Genomic DNA, 17,190 nt, shown 5'->3' on the forward strand with positions numbered 1-17,190 from the left:
CTCGAAACCAACTGCATCCTTCAGGTGTGAATTATCCACGTGCTCCTTATGTGATTTTATCAGTAGTGTAGAGATGACATAATGAGGCATTGCAAGGGAAGCGGGAACACATTGTCCTGTGATTAGCAGTCATCTGAAGCACCTCAGACAGTTGTCTTCGTAGAATAGTGAAGTAATGCTTGCCAAGTAAAAGCAAATTATTTACTTTCATCCAACAGTTTTGCCAGTTGCATATGCGTTTTGATCCCTGATATTTCATCTTGTACCAGCCTCAGCGAGGACCTAAAACAGTTGAAACATCTTTGGTGTTTTGCTAAGCTCTTCAAGTGCATTCTTCAAGGTTTATTAGAATTCCTAGACTACACATGTTTTGAGTTGTAAGTGGGCAGTTAATCAGGAATTTTTATGTAGTTAAAGTCCCAGCTCAAAAGCAGTACAACATAACTTCCTGCCATCTTCAACAATTAAATAATATTCTTGGCATTTATTGGAGAAGGCATGTAAAAACAGGTTACTTATTGATCTATCAACTTGAATTTTGTCTTGGCTTATTACAGAATCAGTGATCTTAGCTTTGAATATTTTTTTGAATTTGAGTCTGTAAAATCTATGTGCATGAAAGAGGTAAAATCGGCTGAGAATAATGCACTAGATGATAAAGATTATTTGTTCATCAAACTAAGTTTGAAATCTGAACTGACAAAACATTCATCATCACACAATCTTCCATTGTGAACTTAATTACATTATCCAACAAAATAACCATATTTTCAAAAGTAATTGGCTGTCAATGAGCACATTAAATATTAATGCTGGTGTGTTAACTGATGGAGCGATCCTCTCATTTATTATTCCAGCTTGTTTACTTGACGTCACAAAGAAGTGCCACACCACGTAAGATCCAATTTTCGGGGGATTGAACTGTTCGGAGATCTACTGCAGCGATGCAGTTCATGTCAGTTCTGACTGGCTTCTTATAGATTGGGCAAGAATATAATCGTGGATCTTTTGCACCTTAAACAGAAGAAACATTAGGAAGTTGGTTAAGTTTAAGGTAAATGCATGCTAGGAATATTCAAGCTATTAAAAATTTTTTAAATAGAAATTTAAAATCTATGGCCCCCATTTCTAAATTTAGGACTATTGGGTCTAATTGCATTTGGAAACCATAATAATGGAAAACATTTTGACTCAAAACCTAGAAGTGACACTAAAATTCAATATGTAGGAAGGAACTGCTGATGTTGGTTTACACTGAAGATAGATACAGATTATTGGAGAAACTCAGTGGGCCAGGCAATATCTCTGGAGAAAAGGAAGAGGTGACTGAAGAAGGGTCTCGACCCGGAACATCACCCATTCCTTTAGAGATGCCTCCTGGCCCACTGAGTTATTCCAACATTCTGTGTCTAAAATTCCATGCATGGTGATTTGCACCGATGGTCTTGCGCCTCTTTTATAGACTTTACTATAAATTGCTGCATTCTTATTTTTGTTTTGGTGACTACAGTGCCCTCCATAATGTTTGGGACAAAGACCCATCATTTATTTATTTGCTTCTGTACTCCACAATTTTGAGATTTGTAATAGAAAAAAAATCACATGTGGTTAAAGTGCACATTGTCAGATTTTAATAAAGGCCATTTTTATACATTTTGGTTTCACCATGCAGAAATCACAGTGTTTATTTCATATGGTGCCATTTCAGGGCATCATAATGTTTGGGACACAGCAATGTATATTAAAGTGGTCATGTTTAATATTTTGTTGTATATCCTTTGCATGCAATGACTTCTTGAAGTCTGCAATTCATAGACATCACCAGTTGCTGGTTATCTTCTCTCGTGGTGCTCTGCCAAGCTTGTATTGCACCCATCTTTAGCTTATGCTTGTTTTGGGGGCTAGTCCTTCAGTTTTCTCCAGCATATAAAAGGCATGCTCAATTGGATTCAGATCGGCTGATTGACTTGGCCACTCAAGAATTTACCATTTTTTAGCTTTGAAAAACTCCTTTGTTGCTTTAGCAGTAGTTTGGGATCATTGTCTTGCTGTAGAATGAACTGCCAGCCAATGAGTTTTGAGGCATTTGTTTGAACTTGAGTAGATAGGATGTGTCGATACACTTCAGAATTCATTATACTACAATCAGCAGTTGTAGCACCAAGGCACATTGTTTGTCTGTGTACATACTTGGCCAATAAACTTATTTATTCATTCATTCAAGTGAGCCAGTACCTTTCAGCAGCAATACATGCCCAGGCCATAACACCCCCACCACTGTGTTTCACAGATGAGGTGGTATGCTTTGGATCTTGAGCAGTTCCTTCTCTCCTCCATACTTTGCTCTTGCCATCACTCTGGTATAAGTTAATCTTTGTCTCATCTGTCCACAAGACCTTTTCCCAGAACTGTGGTTGCTCTTTTAAGTACTTCTTGGCAAACGGTAACCAGTGGTTTGCATGTAGCCTCTGTATTTCTGTTCATAAAGTCTTCTGCACACATTGACAAATCCACACCTGACTGCTGAAGAGTGTTTTGATCTGCCGGGCAGGTGTTTGGGGATTTTTCTTTATTATGGAGAGAATTCTTCTGTCATCAGCTGTGAAGGTCTTCCCTGGCCTGCCAGTCTCTTTGTGATTAGTAAGCTTACCAGTGTTCTTTCTTCTTAATGATGTTCCAAACCATTGATTTTGGTAAGCCTGAGGTTTGGGTGATGTCTCTAACAGTTTTATTCTTGTTTCTCAGTCTCATAATGGCTTCTTTGGCACAACTTTGGTCCTCGTTGATAAACAGCAATAAAAGTTTCCAAAGGTGATGGAAAGACTAGGTGCTGAGAGCTCTCTTATACCTGCATAAAGCAGGCAATTAAACACACCTGAACAATTACAAACACCTGTGAAGCCATGTGTCCCAAACATTATGGTGCCCTGAAATGGGACGATGTATAAACACAGCTGTAATTTCTACATGGCAAAACTAAGATGTATAAAAATGGCCTTTATTAAAATCTGACAATGTGCCCTGACATTAAAATATAGTGTTTACTTATATAAACATATTGCATACTTATGTTATTCTGAGCAGATATATGTATGACTGGCATCAACTCGAATAGCACTTTAGGTTTGGACTCAATCAGCTTTGTATTGCGCCTGTCCCATCCAGCTCCTTCTAGGTACAGTCCATACACGTAAACTCCTTCAGAAGGGGGTGTTGCAATGTCGTCTTTCATCCATTTGCTGACTTCATTGCACAGAATCACACTGTCTAGTGCCCAACCTTTGTGAGCACGAGTCACTTCCTATTAGGGAAAATGTAATGGTACGAAGATTTCACCATTGTGCTTTATATGACATCAGAGTAAAACCTTTTTTATGAAAGACTTTGTAAGGCAGTCTAATCCACTCTTTGTAATATTAAACTGTGGAAATTGTTATTTAATTGGAAGTATATAACAAGCACGCAGTAACTACCCTATTCCTCTCAGTAATAAGAATAACAATTACTTAGAGAACAGGTTTATATGAATAGAGCAAATATAATAGACAATAGATAATAGGTGCCAGGAGGAGGCCATTCGGCCCTTCGAGCCAGCACCGCCATTCAATGTGATCATGGCTGATCATTCTTAATCAGTACCCCGTTCCTGCCTTCTCCCCACACCCCCTGATTCCGCTATCCTTAAGAGCTCTATCCAGCTCTCTCTTGAATGCATTCAGAGAATTGGCCTCCACTGCCTTCTGAGGCAGAGAATTCCACAGATTCACAACTCTCTGACTGAAATTTCTTTTCCTCATCTCAGTTCTAAATGGCCTACCCCTTATTCTTAAACTGTGGCCCCTTGTTCTGGACTCCCCCAACATTGGGAACATGTTTCCTGCCTCTAACGTGTCCAACCCCTTAATAATCTTATACGTTTCGATAAGATCTCCTCTCATCCTTCTAAATTCCAGTGTACATTGCAGCCTTGTCTGACATAGTTCCATGTCACCAACACCAACTGAATCACAAAATCTTAAACACACAATGCCACTCTATTTCCACTTGCACCCTTGCCTGCAACTTTAAGTTCAAATTTTCCTGTAGATCCTCATTCTTTGGTTAATAGTTCCACTCATGCAAGCCAATATAGATGAATATAGACACAAAAAGCTGGAGTAACTCAGTGGGACTAAAATTGCCAATTGTTTCTGAAAGCGATCAAAAGTTATGGCAAATTAACTTTTGACACAAACATTTCAGTTAAGAAGCAATCATTAGTGCTTTTCAGATGCAATGTTGGGTACTACCCCTTGGCATAGTAAATTTTGTAATAACACCTTGAAGCCTGTGGAAAAGAAATTGAGTAGGGTGCATGAAGGACATTCAAGTTCACAATCATCGGTTTTGTGTGTTCATTTGCACTGCAGTCCAATTTTCGGTAAGTTCAACTATCTTTGTATCGATAATTACTGAGTTAAAGACAATTTTGATCAATGCGGACTTCAATGGAGTAGTGGGCACTTCATATGGAAGAGCCACCGGTTGTGGTGTCAGTGGACTTGGTAAAGAAGAGAACACCTTGGAGCCCGTCAGCCTTGAATGGGTTGAACAATGCAGGCCACTTTTTTCCTTGTTTAGTGAGTTTTTGTGGCCATGCAGTTTGATCGATAATCAAGGGTGATGGTAGAGAAAAGATCACTTTTCTACATGCAATGGAAATGAATGAACCACTAACATCATTTCAATATTCTAGAACTGCTGCTTTGTTTTGTTTCAAGTATTTAAAATAAACAAGGTTATGGGGTTTGGAAGATGGGAAGTTATCAGGATAGCTTCCAAACAGTCAAGTAACAAGATAACTTCCCCTTTTAAAGGAGCAATAGAAAAACAGAAGTGTTATTCTTGAAAAATTTAGTGAATGTAAATTACATTGCAGAAGCAAATTAATGATCAATGATAATTTTAAAAACCTCACAGCTGTACTACGATGGAGATTAGCATTACCTGTCTCATTGCAGTTAAAAATCCCTGAGGATTGAAAAAGCCAGTCATCCAGAAGCAGTTTGGTTGCCCTTCAAAGATCCAGGAATGGAACTGATTATTTCTCTCCAATAATTCGGTAAACCAGAAACCCAGTGTGCTCGATTCCCAGGATGTCTGGTGAAGAAAACAACATCTTCCAGAATCAATTTTCAACTAAAGTATGGTGAACTATTGCAAATAAATCATAGTACCTTATGCACAAGTGTGGGTCTGGCTGTAAAAACAAAATGTAAGAGCTCCTGACTAACCAGTTAAATAGCAAGCCCAGGAAATATACATTTGCAAAAGTATCCCAATCATAATAGTGTGGGGAAAAGAAAGGAGCTGGTGCGGATTAGATACTGCTGTCTAGATAATCCAAATGACACGTCTTTTGTCCATGGCAAAAATGGGGACATCAACAATTTAGCTCTTCCCCCACCTCCTCCCACAGATGCTGCTCAACCTGCTGAGTTCATTCAGATTCTGGTTTTGCTTGATTCTAGCCTCCAAATTGCTAATTTATTTGGGGGGTTTTTCCCCTGAGATTAGAGAGGAAGTAATAGAAAGCACAAACATGACTAATTGAGCCAATGGCCTAATGGATGGTGAGCATTTCACTGAAAGATGTAGGGCAAATATGACAGGACAAATAAAACATATTGTTTATTGATTTTGGGTAAATCTCAGCAACTCGTGATGATGGATAAACAATGCAGCTCAGGAAAGCAGGAAGGAAAGAACTGCAGATGCTGGTTTAAATCGAAGATTGACACAAAATGCTGGAGTAACTCAGCCGGACAGGCAACATCTGACTGAAGAAGGGTCTCAACCCGAAATGTCACCCATTCCTTCTCTTCAGAGATGCTGCCTGTCCCACTGAGTTACTCCAGCATTTTGTGTCCATTTCAGAAAAGCAGGTCACGGATTTAAGGAATACACACATCCCATGTTTATCTGGATATAAAGAACTCTCTTCTTCCTTCATCTGGCACCAATCTAATCCTTCCCCAAACAAACTTAACGATATGGATGTTAAAGAAATCAGATTTCTTGGGTTTAGTGCTTGAAGAATACCATGCCTTTCTTCAAAACAGGTATGTTCATTTATGATAGTCTTTATGGGCCTTTGCTGTGTTCTAAATTGCTTGCTGCAATTCCCTGCATTCAAGTGAGGGTACTTAAAGTATTTACTGCTTTTAAGAGCTTTGAGAAACCAAAATAAACAGGACTGTGTCTACATGGCTTTGTTCAGTGATAACCACCACCAACTGTTTTCCAGTTACCTTTTTCCATCGAGCTGGAATTCTAGCATCATACATGCAGTCTAAGGCATCCCTAAGGTTTTCGCTCATAATGATTGTTCCATCAATTGCAAGTTTCAAGTCAATCAAAGTACTTCGCACCAAAGCAATTATTTGTTGCATTCTGTCAATTTCTTGACGAAGGAAGATATTCATTGGTTGGAGTGGTCCCATCTTCTGCAACTTTTCTTTCACCTGGAAAAAAATCAATTTAGTTATATAGTAAAATTAATTGTGCACAATAGTCAACAGTAAGGAGAGACCATGCTGCAAATGCATTCAGCTGTTGCAGAAACACGAATAGAGAAGTGTGCCAGGGGAATACTACAATGGACTTCCAGTTCATCTGGGGTAGAGTGACAAGATTGTTTCCTGGAGGACAGGGGCTGGGTTATCCAAAAAAGACATCAAGGAAGATTACTCACTGGAGTTTGGAAAAATTAGTGCTATTTTCCCCAAGGCACAGAAAATCCAAAGAGGGATTAACAGAAGGGGACCAACGGTACGTTCTCAAAATACACTATTGGTCAATTAGAACTGAACTGAAATAGGATTTGTTAAGTAAAAGTGTTGCAAATCCTTAGCAGTCTGAATCTGAGGATGTTCAATCATCAAACAGATTCACAAATGGACTGATGAACAATGAGGGGACCAGGGGATATGGAAAAGGGCATAACGTGGATTTGAGTATAGAATCTGTCATCATTATACTTAATGGTAAGAGTATACTGGAAGAGGCATTTGTCCCACTGAGGCTTTAATGTCTGCTATTCCCCATCCCTCAGAATACTTATATCACCAGGGACTAATTTACTGTATTAATTTATTTTTTGTGTTGTGTCTTTAAAAAAAAAAAATCTATTCTGTTTGTAGTTTTAGCATAATCCGCAGGCATTACCACTTTCATTTCACTGCACATCTTGTATGTGTATGTGACAAATAAAGTAGACTTGACTTAAAAATAAAAGACTGCACTGATCAATTTCTCACTCATGCCCCTTTTAAGTTGACTAGATCCCTCACATCTGAGCCCTCTAACACTTTTCAGCCCCTCTCCCCAGTGTTCATCTTAAGCTCCCTACACATTTCTCTTATTAAAGAAACAAGATTAATACAACATAGTGGAAATTTAACAAATTTTGCTCAGATGTGTTTCTCTTCACATAAAATGATCTATTTGCAATGCTACAAAACCATTGCAGTTTAGCAAGAATATAACATTATCAGGAATTATGAAGCAAATTACCGGGACAGTTTCTCAAAATATGAAAAAATCTTAGCAGTTGAAATCTCTTACAGGTAATCAAAAACTCTTAAAAAGGAAATCCAAAGGAAAACATTATGATTTTGATGCATCAGTGAATTTTTGCAGATTTAAAAAATGCTGAACTACAAATTTTCAAAGTTTAAGGTTAATGGGTTAGTTTGCGCAATGAACCTGATCTGATAAGGGAACTCAAGGTAAAAGAGCCATTAGGATGTAGTGATCACAATATGATAAGTTTTACTCTACAAATTGAGAGGGAGAAGGGAAAATCGGAAGTGTCAGTATTACAGTATAGCAAAGGGGATTACTGAGGCAGATGCTGGATGGATTTGACTGGAAGGAGGCCCTAGCAGGGAAGACAGTGGAACAGCAATGGCAGGTATTCCTGGGAACAATGCAGAAGTTGCAGGATCAATTTATCCCAAAGAGGAGGAAATATTCTAAGGGGAATAAGAGGCACCCGTGGCTGGCAAGGGAAGTCAAGGACAGCATAAAAATAAAAGAGAAAAAATATATCATAGCAAAGAAGAGTGGGAAGCCAGAGGATTGGGAATGTTTTAAAGAGCAACAGAAGATAACTAAAAAGGCAATACGGGGAGAAAAGATGAGGTACGAGGGTAAGCTAGCCAATAATATAAAGGAGGATAGTAAAAGCTTTTTTAGGTATGTGAAGAGGAAAAAAATAGTCAAGGCAAATGTGGGTCCCTTGAAGTCAGAAGCAGGGGAATTTATAATGGGGAACACGGAAATGGCAGACGACTTGAACCGGTACTTTGGATCTGTCTTCACTAAGGTAGACTGATGGGACTGAAGGCTGATAAATCCCCAGGGCCTGATGGTCTGCATCCCAGGGTACTTAAGGAGGTGGCTCTAGAAATTGTGGATGCATTGGTGATCATTTGCCAGTGTTCTATAGATTCAGGATCAGTTTCTGTGGATTGGAGAGTAGCTAATGTTATCCCACTTTTTAAGAAAGGAGGGAGAGAGAAAACGGGAAATTATGGACCAGTTAGTCTGACATCAGTGGTGGGGAAGATGCTGGAGTCAATTATAAAAGACGAAATTGCGGAGCATTTGGATAGCAGTAACAGGATCGTTCCGAGCCAGCATGGATTTACGGAAAGCCTTCGGCAAGGTCCCACATAGGAGATTAGTGGGCAAAATTAGAGCACATGGTATTGGGGGTAGGGTACTGACATGGATAGAAAATTGGTTGACAGACAGAAAGCAAAGAGTGGGGATAAATGGGTCCTTTTCAGAATGGCAGGCAGTGACTAGTGGGGTACCGCAAGGCTCGGCGTTGGGACCGCAACTATTTACAATATACATTAATAACTTGGATGAAGGGATTAAAAGTAATATTAGCAAATTTGCAGATGATACAAAGCTGGGTGGTAGTGTGAGCTGTGAGGAAGATGTTATGAGGTTGCAGGGTGACTTGGACAGGTTGTGTGAGTGGGCGGATGCAGTTTAACGTGGATAAGTGTGAGGTTATCCACTTTGGTGGTAAGAATAAGTAGGCAGATTATTATCTGAATGGTGTCAAGTTAGGAAAAGGGGACGTACAACGAGATCTTGGTGTCCTAGTGCATCAGTCACTGAAAGGAAGCATGCAGGTACAGCAGGCAGTGAAGAAAGCCAATGGAATGTTGGCCTTCATAACAAGAGGAGTTGAGTATAGCAGCAAAGAGGTCCTTCTGCAGTTGTACAGGGCCCTAGTGAGACCGCACCTGGAGGACTGTGTACAGTTTTGGTCTCCAAATTTAAGGAAGGATATTCTTGCTATTGAGGGCGTGCAGCGTAGGTTTACTAGGTTAATTCCAGGAATGGCGGGACTGTCATATGTTGAAAGACTGGAGCGACTAGGCTTGTATACACTGGAATTTAGAAGGATGAGAGGGGATCTTATCGAAACATATAAGATTATTAAGGGGTTGGACACGTTAGAGGCAGGAAACATGTTCCCAATGTTGGGGGAGTCCAGAACCAGGGGCCACAGTTTAAGAATAAGGGGTAGGCCATTTAGAACGGAGATGAGGAAAAACTTTTTCAGTCAGAGAGTTGTAAATCTGTGGAAGGCAGTGGAGGCCAAGTCTCTGAATGCATTCAAGAGAGAGCTAGATAGAGCTCTTAAGGAGTCAGGGGGTATGGGGAGAAGGCAGGAACGGGGTACTGATTGAGAATGATCAGCCATGATCACATTGAATGGTGGGGTGCTGGCTCGAAGGGCCGAATGGCCTATTCCTGCACCTATTGTCTATTGTTAATTCTGCATTACATTAACTTGCAGAGATTTAAACCAACCCATAGAAACTATCTGCTTTACCCAGTTATTACCTACCTCAAATGGTATGTAGTCCACAGGTAGCTTCTCTAACATGTCATCAGCCAACCTTACTACCACAGCTTCTCTCGTTTCACCCCCTCCACTCGAGCTGTCCTTGGGCTGAATGCTTAATATAGTATCTAGGACATCCTTGGCAAGTTTGCTCTGGTAAGTAATATCAGCGTTGGTATGCAGACCAAACACTTCAGGTGTGTCATATGTAGGCAGATTCTGCAATGTTAAGAATGTTTGATATTATTCCTTGGTAAATGGATTTTAAAAATAATATACTGTTATAGTTTAGGTGAAGATTATAGTGTGAGAAAGAAAATACTTAATGGCAGTCTACAAATAGAGAACCAATTACTAATTACATGAAATGAAACAGCCAGTTGTTTAAGGCTCATATTCCAGTTTGTGCACATAATGGTCAAAATGCTCTGATAAAAATAATTATTTCTAAGGAATATCAAACTCTTGCACTAGATTAAAAATTTGTGACTCAATTTGCATTCAAAAAACATTAAAACAAGGTTAGGAAAGAAAAAAATGAATATAGCTATTCTCAAAGTATTAGAAATTAGGAAAGCTTTATTTAGCTAAAAGCATTTACATACAACCTATTATTAAGCTAAGCACAGATTGATTGAGGTGTTCACATACCTGAATGTACTGGAGATATTGATCCACTAAATTGCACTTGGGAATATTGTAATTCTTATAGAAGCAAAAATCTGAAGCAAACATATTTTCACTGAACCAGACCTTTGCAAATGTGTTCAGCAATCGTTTATCATAATCATCTGTGACTCTCCCACCATATTGGATCTCACCAATCATGTATCTCACTGTCGTCCAAGAAACACCCTTGTAATTGAAAAAAATACAAATTTGTGTGTAATTTTATATTTAAATATATAGGATAAGACAACATTATTATTGGTGTGTTCACAAAATGCTGGAGTAACTCAGCAGGTCAGGCAGCATCTCGGGAGAGAAGGAATGGGTGACGTTTCGGGTCGAGACCCTTCTTCGGACTCCAGCATTTTGTGAATAAATCAATTTGTACCAGCATCTGCAGTTATTTTCTTATTATTGGTGTGTATGATAACATTATAAAACATCCAACAACAGCGATTTCGTATAGCTGAGATTGCAATGCACCACCAGATCTACAAATAATGAAAGAGGATTTGGATCATATGGAGAAAGTTAAAGGGGCATGCAGGGCAAAGTGTTTTTGTTGTAAATGCATGGAAAGAGCTGCCAGGGATGGTGGTGGAAGCAGATACGATAGTGACATTTAGGAGGTTTTTAGGCAGGCACATGAATATGCAGGAATTGGAGGAATTAGCTTAATTTAGCATCACATTTAACACTGACGTCAAGGGCCAAAGGGCCTATTCCTTTGTTATACTGTTCTACGTTATAGGTTCTGTCATTAATGTGTATTGGTAACTGCAGATTCTCAGGAAAATTGGTGCACATGGTTTTTTTTAGCTGGTTTCTCTTTCTCCATGGATACTGCTGATCTCCCATGAAAGAACACATGGAAATTAGAGGTCAGTGAAAGTTGGTTCTATTCCCCAAAGATTGAGATCTACATCTCCTTTTCATAAATTCGTTAATGTCGAAGTTTGTTCAATGCCAATCATTGATCCGAAGAAATACTTTGGTGTAAATACAATAATTTTAAGAGAATCTCAGTTTGATTTTGAGACATCACATTGTCTCAATGGGAAAGTGTGAACAATTGGGGGGTTTTTCCACTGCTATTGTATAGCCCTGTATATTTTAATGCTGCTGAGAATGCTGCATAATATCAAAGTCAGACTTCCCCTTTTGGAATTGGGAGTAGTTAATTCATCTAACCATACTTCTGTATCATCAGTACCAAAGTGCAAGAATTGGAAAAAAATCAGTCTGTACCTTCTTAATATCCATATCATCCAGATGGTTTTGAACAAACTGTACCGTAGCATTAAAGTCAGCTTGGTTAAATTCGTATGGAATATTCCAACCCAAAGGTCCATACTTGCGGCGTTCTTGCACGGTTGAGTGTAAAAAAGCCACTGCGTAGAGCATAGGCTTCCACGGAGTCATGTTACTAACATCCAACAGATCTTGACTAATTCCTGTAAATAAAAGTTCTTGGTAATTGATTCAAATATTAAGCTGGTGATAAGAACTTTACAAAGTATCTGGTAGTCATTTGAAATAAATTCATCCATTAGATGTGGAAAATCCATCTTATACAGAAAACGTGTATTGTGCATCTCCAATAATAGGATAAACACTAAAGATACACAATAGGTTTTTGAATAGTTAATTCAAGGTTGAAGACTCCAAGAATCCATCAGGCGATTAATCAATTAAATGGTTACAGTGGGATTGTAAGTGTGAAAATTTGGCACAGAACTACTCTCCACTGCAGATGAGCATCTTTCCTTAACATTTCATTCAAATGACACGGGCTATATACCCTAAAGTAGCGAGTAGTTCAAATGTTAAATTGATTCCAAGGTAAGTTGTTGCAGGCCTGGTCCAGTAGAGTAAGTCACATGGGTTCCACGCAGAGTTGGTAAATTGGATCCATAATTGACATGTCATTGAAGGCAGGATAATCCAGGTGGTGTGTTTTTCTGACTGGAAGGCAATAACTAGTGGTCATGCAAGGATCTGCACTTGTATAAATGCAGGAGATCCTGCCATATACTGCATCTGCAAGCTGACAATTCACCAAATATGAAAATGCTGGTAGTCTGATCAGTAAGTTTGCAGATGACATGAAAATTGGTGGAAATGTAGATAGTGAGGGATGTTGTCAAACGATACACTGGAAATTTGGGTGAAGAAATGGCAGATGGAACTTAATCTGGACAAATGGGAGATGATGCATTTTGGAAGATCAAATGCAAGGGGAAGTATGCAGTTAACGGCATGACCTAGGGCACTGATGTACAGAACAATCTGAGAAGTCAGGTTACTGCTGTACAAACCTTTTGTTTGGCCTCATGCATGTATAGTTCTGGTTGCCTCACCATAAGAAGCATGAGGAAACTTCAGAGAGGGTGCACAAGAGGCTCATCTTGCGTAGATTGACATGCATTTGCTAGGAGTGATGGGACTAACTTGGATTGTTTTCCTCCTGTCTGGAAGTCCATTGAAGTTAAAAAGAATCATTGGTGAAGATCGCTAATGTTTCTTGCTGATTGTTCTTAATTCATATGGAAAATATAGTATGTACTTTAAACACCACATGTAGCTTTATCGACCACAACGTGCATGGGTTCTTCAAAGCTCTCCAAGTTTGCAACTAAGAAAATGTTAGATGCTCAATTACATTGGCAAATATATTAATACAGTTCATAGATGGTGACAGGATAGTAAATGTGCCAAAACCTATTGTAATGTTTTGGATCTTCAAAGGTTTTAAATGCATCTATCTATATTTCTGGCTTACCACAGTAGGTTCTTTTTAAACCTGCCCGTAGACCCTGTGGAGGCTCATTGGTAAATTTAATTGACATTTGCAGAAGGGCAATTGGGAATAATTTGTGAACTTCTGTGGTCATCCATAGTCGAAAAGTTTCATGGATATTTTCTGTTTCTGTAATGATGTCCAATAATTCATCCAGGAAATCGAGACCCAAGTGGCAATTCTGGAGCAAAGCCCAACCACCCTAAATAAAAGAGAGGCAATTTTGTAGTATCTCCTATCAGAAATAAAATGTATAAATGTATACACAGACAGTTAATAATAAACAGAAACAAGAGTACAATGGATAGTCATAAATTCCTTTTGCCGTTATTGGATGAATCAGCATGGGAATAGCTCTTCTGACAATGTTTAAACACTGGATCACTGATATATGTTTAAAGTTAAAATGAGCTCAGCAGGTTTTAACCAGAACATCAAGCTAAGTGAATACTTTGTGGAGGGAGTCAGAGATTAGGTGCCAGGAAGATTAGAGGATGTCGGGGGGGAAAAGAGGGAATTGTTGTTTTCATAAATAGGTATATTTTATATGCAATAAGTAAAATGCAAAATTATGATATGGATTTTACTCTTACATTGGTCATAGTCTGCTGAAGTAGCTTCCGAGCATGAACCTCTTGGCCCTGACCCATAGAGACGCAGCGTGTCTCTATCTTGACTCTTTTGCCCAAGGCTATGATGGAATCAGTGGGATCTGAGCCCATAGATAGAAAACAGATAAGTGGAGTATATCTATCTGATTCCTCCCAAGTCTTTTCCATGTCCAGGATGACTCCTTCTGCATATTTTTCTCCCATTGCATCCATGATGTACTTACGAGCCTAAATACAAGAAAATTAAAGATTCACATTCCTGTTACTCATGCAAAACAGTTATTACATTAAATAACACACCGCTATTCAATCCTTCACTTCCATTCAAAATAATAATGATAATTTGATGGTACTCTTCACAATTAAAGAGTGAATGTTTTAAATTGCATAATTTGAATTCACAAACAAATCTAAGCCAACATACAATTAATGCATATGTGAAGACCCTTAAACTCCATTTCATCTGTCATGAGATAATTAATACTATGGCATTTCCATAACTCTGCTTCCGAAAAGATAAATAATTAAAAAGGGATAAAAGTAAAGAATGCAGCTTTTGAGATTTTATTATTAAAGGGCTTCAATTCCCAACCATCTTAGATACTTTTGTAGATGTATTTTAAGACCTGTTGATAAGTAGAAACCAGGTGAATAGAACTTATATTTTATTTTAACATTAAATTCTGTTTTTACAAACAGAGCATATATTAAGGATCAGAAGAGGAAGAGAGAGAGAATAGAGAAAGCTGAAAAGAAGAATGGAGTATTACCGATCAACCTAAAATGTGCTGCTTTGTCTTTGTATGACCTGAAGACTACAGCAAAAGCAGATAGGAAACATCTGTTTCATTAGAATTAAATTTGATTCTTTTTCTTGATCTGATTTCACCCTGCAACAATTTTAATGCCAGATAGTTCAGACTTCTACAGCTACTTGTTCTGAAGATTTTGTGGACCAGGTGAAAAATACATTAGAAAATTAAGAAACCAGACACCTTCAACTGATTTACAATGGAACAATAGTCTACAACGTGAAAAGACCGCAAACACATCAAGAATACCGGTTTGGATAAAATTCTGACAAGCAATGAGGATTGGCTTCTGAAACTATCCAACATCTGCAGGATGACAGACTGTATGCCCAAAATCAGGAGACAAATTAATAATGTCGCACTTCTTATCCCAAAGACTATAAAATCAATCTCCTCCTTTTACCAACCCAATAAACATTGAGAGTTATGTCCTAAAATGCTTCCTTCCACTTTTGGAAAAGCAAGTCTTCGCTGAAGCAACTGGGTCCATGGTTCATGCACTGATCTGGCTTTAAATTTCACCCAATATATGGAAAGAAACCAGATCAGCAGTGTCACTAGCGCTTATGTCTCAGACATCAGACCATCAATCAAATACTGCTTTAAACGCCTACAATCTGAAGGATCATAAACCACGTGATTCATTGAGTTTCAAAACCACCGGTCGCACTTCAAAATCAGAGAGAAATACAATTGTTGGAAATTGCAATAAAGCAGTATTTTGGCATCCATCACATTTAACATGACTATGTAAAAACCTTGAAGCTTCTTCTATTCCAATGACAAAACACTTGCAGCACAAGCTCTGCCACCAAATCAACCATGTTATGACAAGAGTATTTGCAAGACTGATTAACTATGAAACTGCTAATTAACCTTACGCAAAATCAACCAAGAGAAAGGTCAGTTCCTTTCATTTGCACAACTGCTTTGCAAAAGTGTTCCAGTACTATTTATTCGTTCTCTCAAAAAAATGCTCTGCCCTACAAAAAATGATCTGATGATTAAAAACTAACCAATATTAAAGCTTGAATATTGTAACTAAACCAACACCAGCTGATGTATGCCATGACCTGGAAACCCAAACAGAGTAAGTGGCAGCGGATGCCGGATATCTCCTGAGGTCATGAGGGAGCTACCATATGGCAAAATAAATCACATACATGACCACCTGTGAAAAGAAATAGAAACTGTGGTTTGCAGTTAAAGTACACATTGGGCCCGTTTAACAATAGTGGACTACTGGAAATCCTCTCTGTACCCACAATGGCAAGTCAAGAATAGACACCCCAAAAGAAAGATTCACCTGGAAACAGGGCAACTTTTGTAGTGGGAAAGAACCTACTGAAACCAACTTGTAAGCAATGAATTGTTCTCATCAGTGGTCATAAATAACTTTTTTTTGCTTCCTCTGCCTCTCCCACCAGATGGAAGTAACCATTTAAAATTAGATTTTATGACTTTTAGACCATAAAAACTACTTCACAATGCAATTGATCAAATGTTGTGGCAGAACAATCTACTTAGAATCTATTTTAATCTACTTAGAACAATACTATTGTTGAAATGAGGCAAATAAATGTCACACATTTGCTTTGGTCAATAAATTAACCCAATATACCACTATTTTCTTTGCAACTTAGAAATAAATTTGAGATCACAATGTACCAATCATTGAACAGTACACACAGCACAATATCTGTGCAAAACATGATGCCAAGACCATCACTTATGTCCTGCACATAACTCATATCCCTTTCTAATAGTCTTTAAATGCCACCAACATAACTGCTTCACCACCACCCCAATAGCGCGATCCAGGCACTCACGACCCTCTGTGCGAAAAAAAACTTGCCCTGCGCAACTCCTTTCAGCTAAAGGTATGCTTTCCAGAATTAGATTTGTCTATCCAGGAAAAAAAGATCCTGACTTTCTACCTCTACCCATGCCTCTCATAATTGTATTTACTTCTATCTGGTCTCCACGCAGCCTCCAGAAAAAAACAATCCAAATCTGTCCACCTCCCCTTGTAGGTAATACCCTCTATTCCAGGCAGCATTTTGTTAAATGATACAAAACTTTTCTCTGTATACCCTTTCCAAAGCTTTGACATCCTTCCTGTAATGGGGTGACCAGAACTGTACATAATACTCCAAATGCAGCTTAACCAAAGTCTTATAAATTTGCATTACGACTTCCTGACTCTTATACTCAATGTCCTGACCAATGAAAGGAAGCATACCATATGCCTTTTTTTTATTACTCTATCAACTTGTTTTGCTACTTTCAGTGTGTTATGGACCTATTTCTTAATGATAAAGTGTGGAAACAAACTCTTTGGCCCACCGAGTCCTCACCGACCAACAATCTAGTTCAACACACTAG

The 17,190-nt window shown here is 38.5% G+C and overlaps 1 protein-coding gene across 1 annotated transcript in view; it reads right to left on the reverse strand.

Annotated features, from left to right (window-relative positions):
• Positions 1-490: 490 nt before the first annotated feature.
• The window catches only part of dnah5 (dynein, axonemal, heavy chain 5), a 178,979-nt gene continuing 162,279 nt past the window's right edge, over positions 491-17,190 (reverse strand). The window contains exons 71-79 of the mRNA XM_078420238.1: positions 13,976-14,221; positions 13,365-13,584; positions 11,831-12,036; positions 10,565-10,768; positions 9,917-10,132; positions 6,291-6,503; positions 4,987-5,139; positions 3,067-3,301; positions 491-1,014 (exon numbers count right to left, since the gene is read on the reverse strand). Coding sequence (XP_078276364.1) covers positions 863-1,014; positions 3,067-3,301; positions 4,987-5,139; positions 6,291-6,503; positions 9,917-10,132; positions 10,565-10,768; positions 11,831-12,036; positions 13,365-13,584; positions 13,976-14,221 — 1,845 coding nt within the window. The 3' untranslated portion in view covers positions 491-862. The remainder of the gene's footprint in view (positions 1,015-3,066; positions 3,302-4,986; positions 5,140-6,290; positions 6,504-9,916; positions 10,133-10,564; positions 10,769-11,830; positions 12,037-13,364; positions 13,585-13,975; positions 14,222-17,190) is intronic.

The sequence above is a fragment of the Rhinoraja longicauda genome, chromosome 2, assembly GCF_053455715.1.
Source record: "Rhinoraja longicauda isolate Sanriku21f chromosome 2, sRhiLon1.1, whole genome shotgun sequence".
In the NCBI taxonomy this organism is placed as follows: domain Eukaryota; kingdom Metazoa; phylum Chordata; class Chondrichthyes; order Rajiformes; family Arhynchobatidae; genus Rhinoraja; species Rhinoraja longicauda.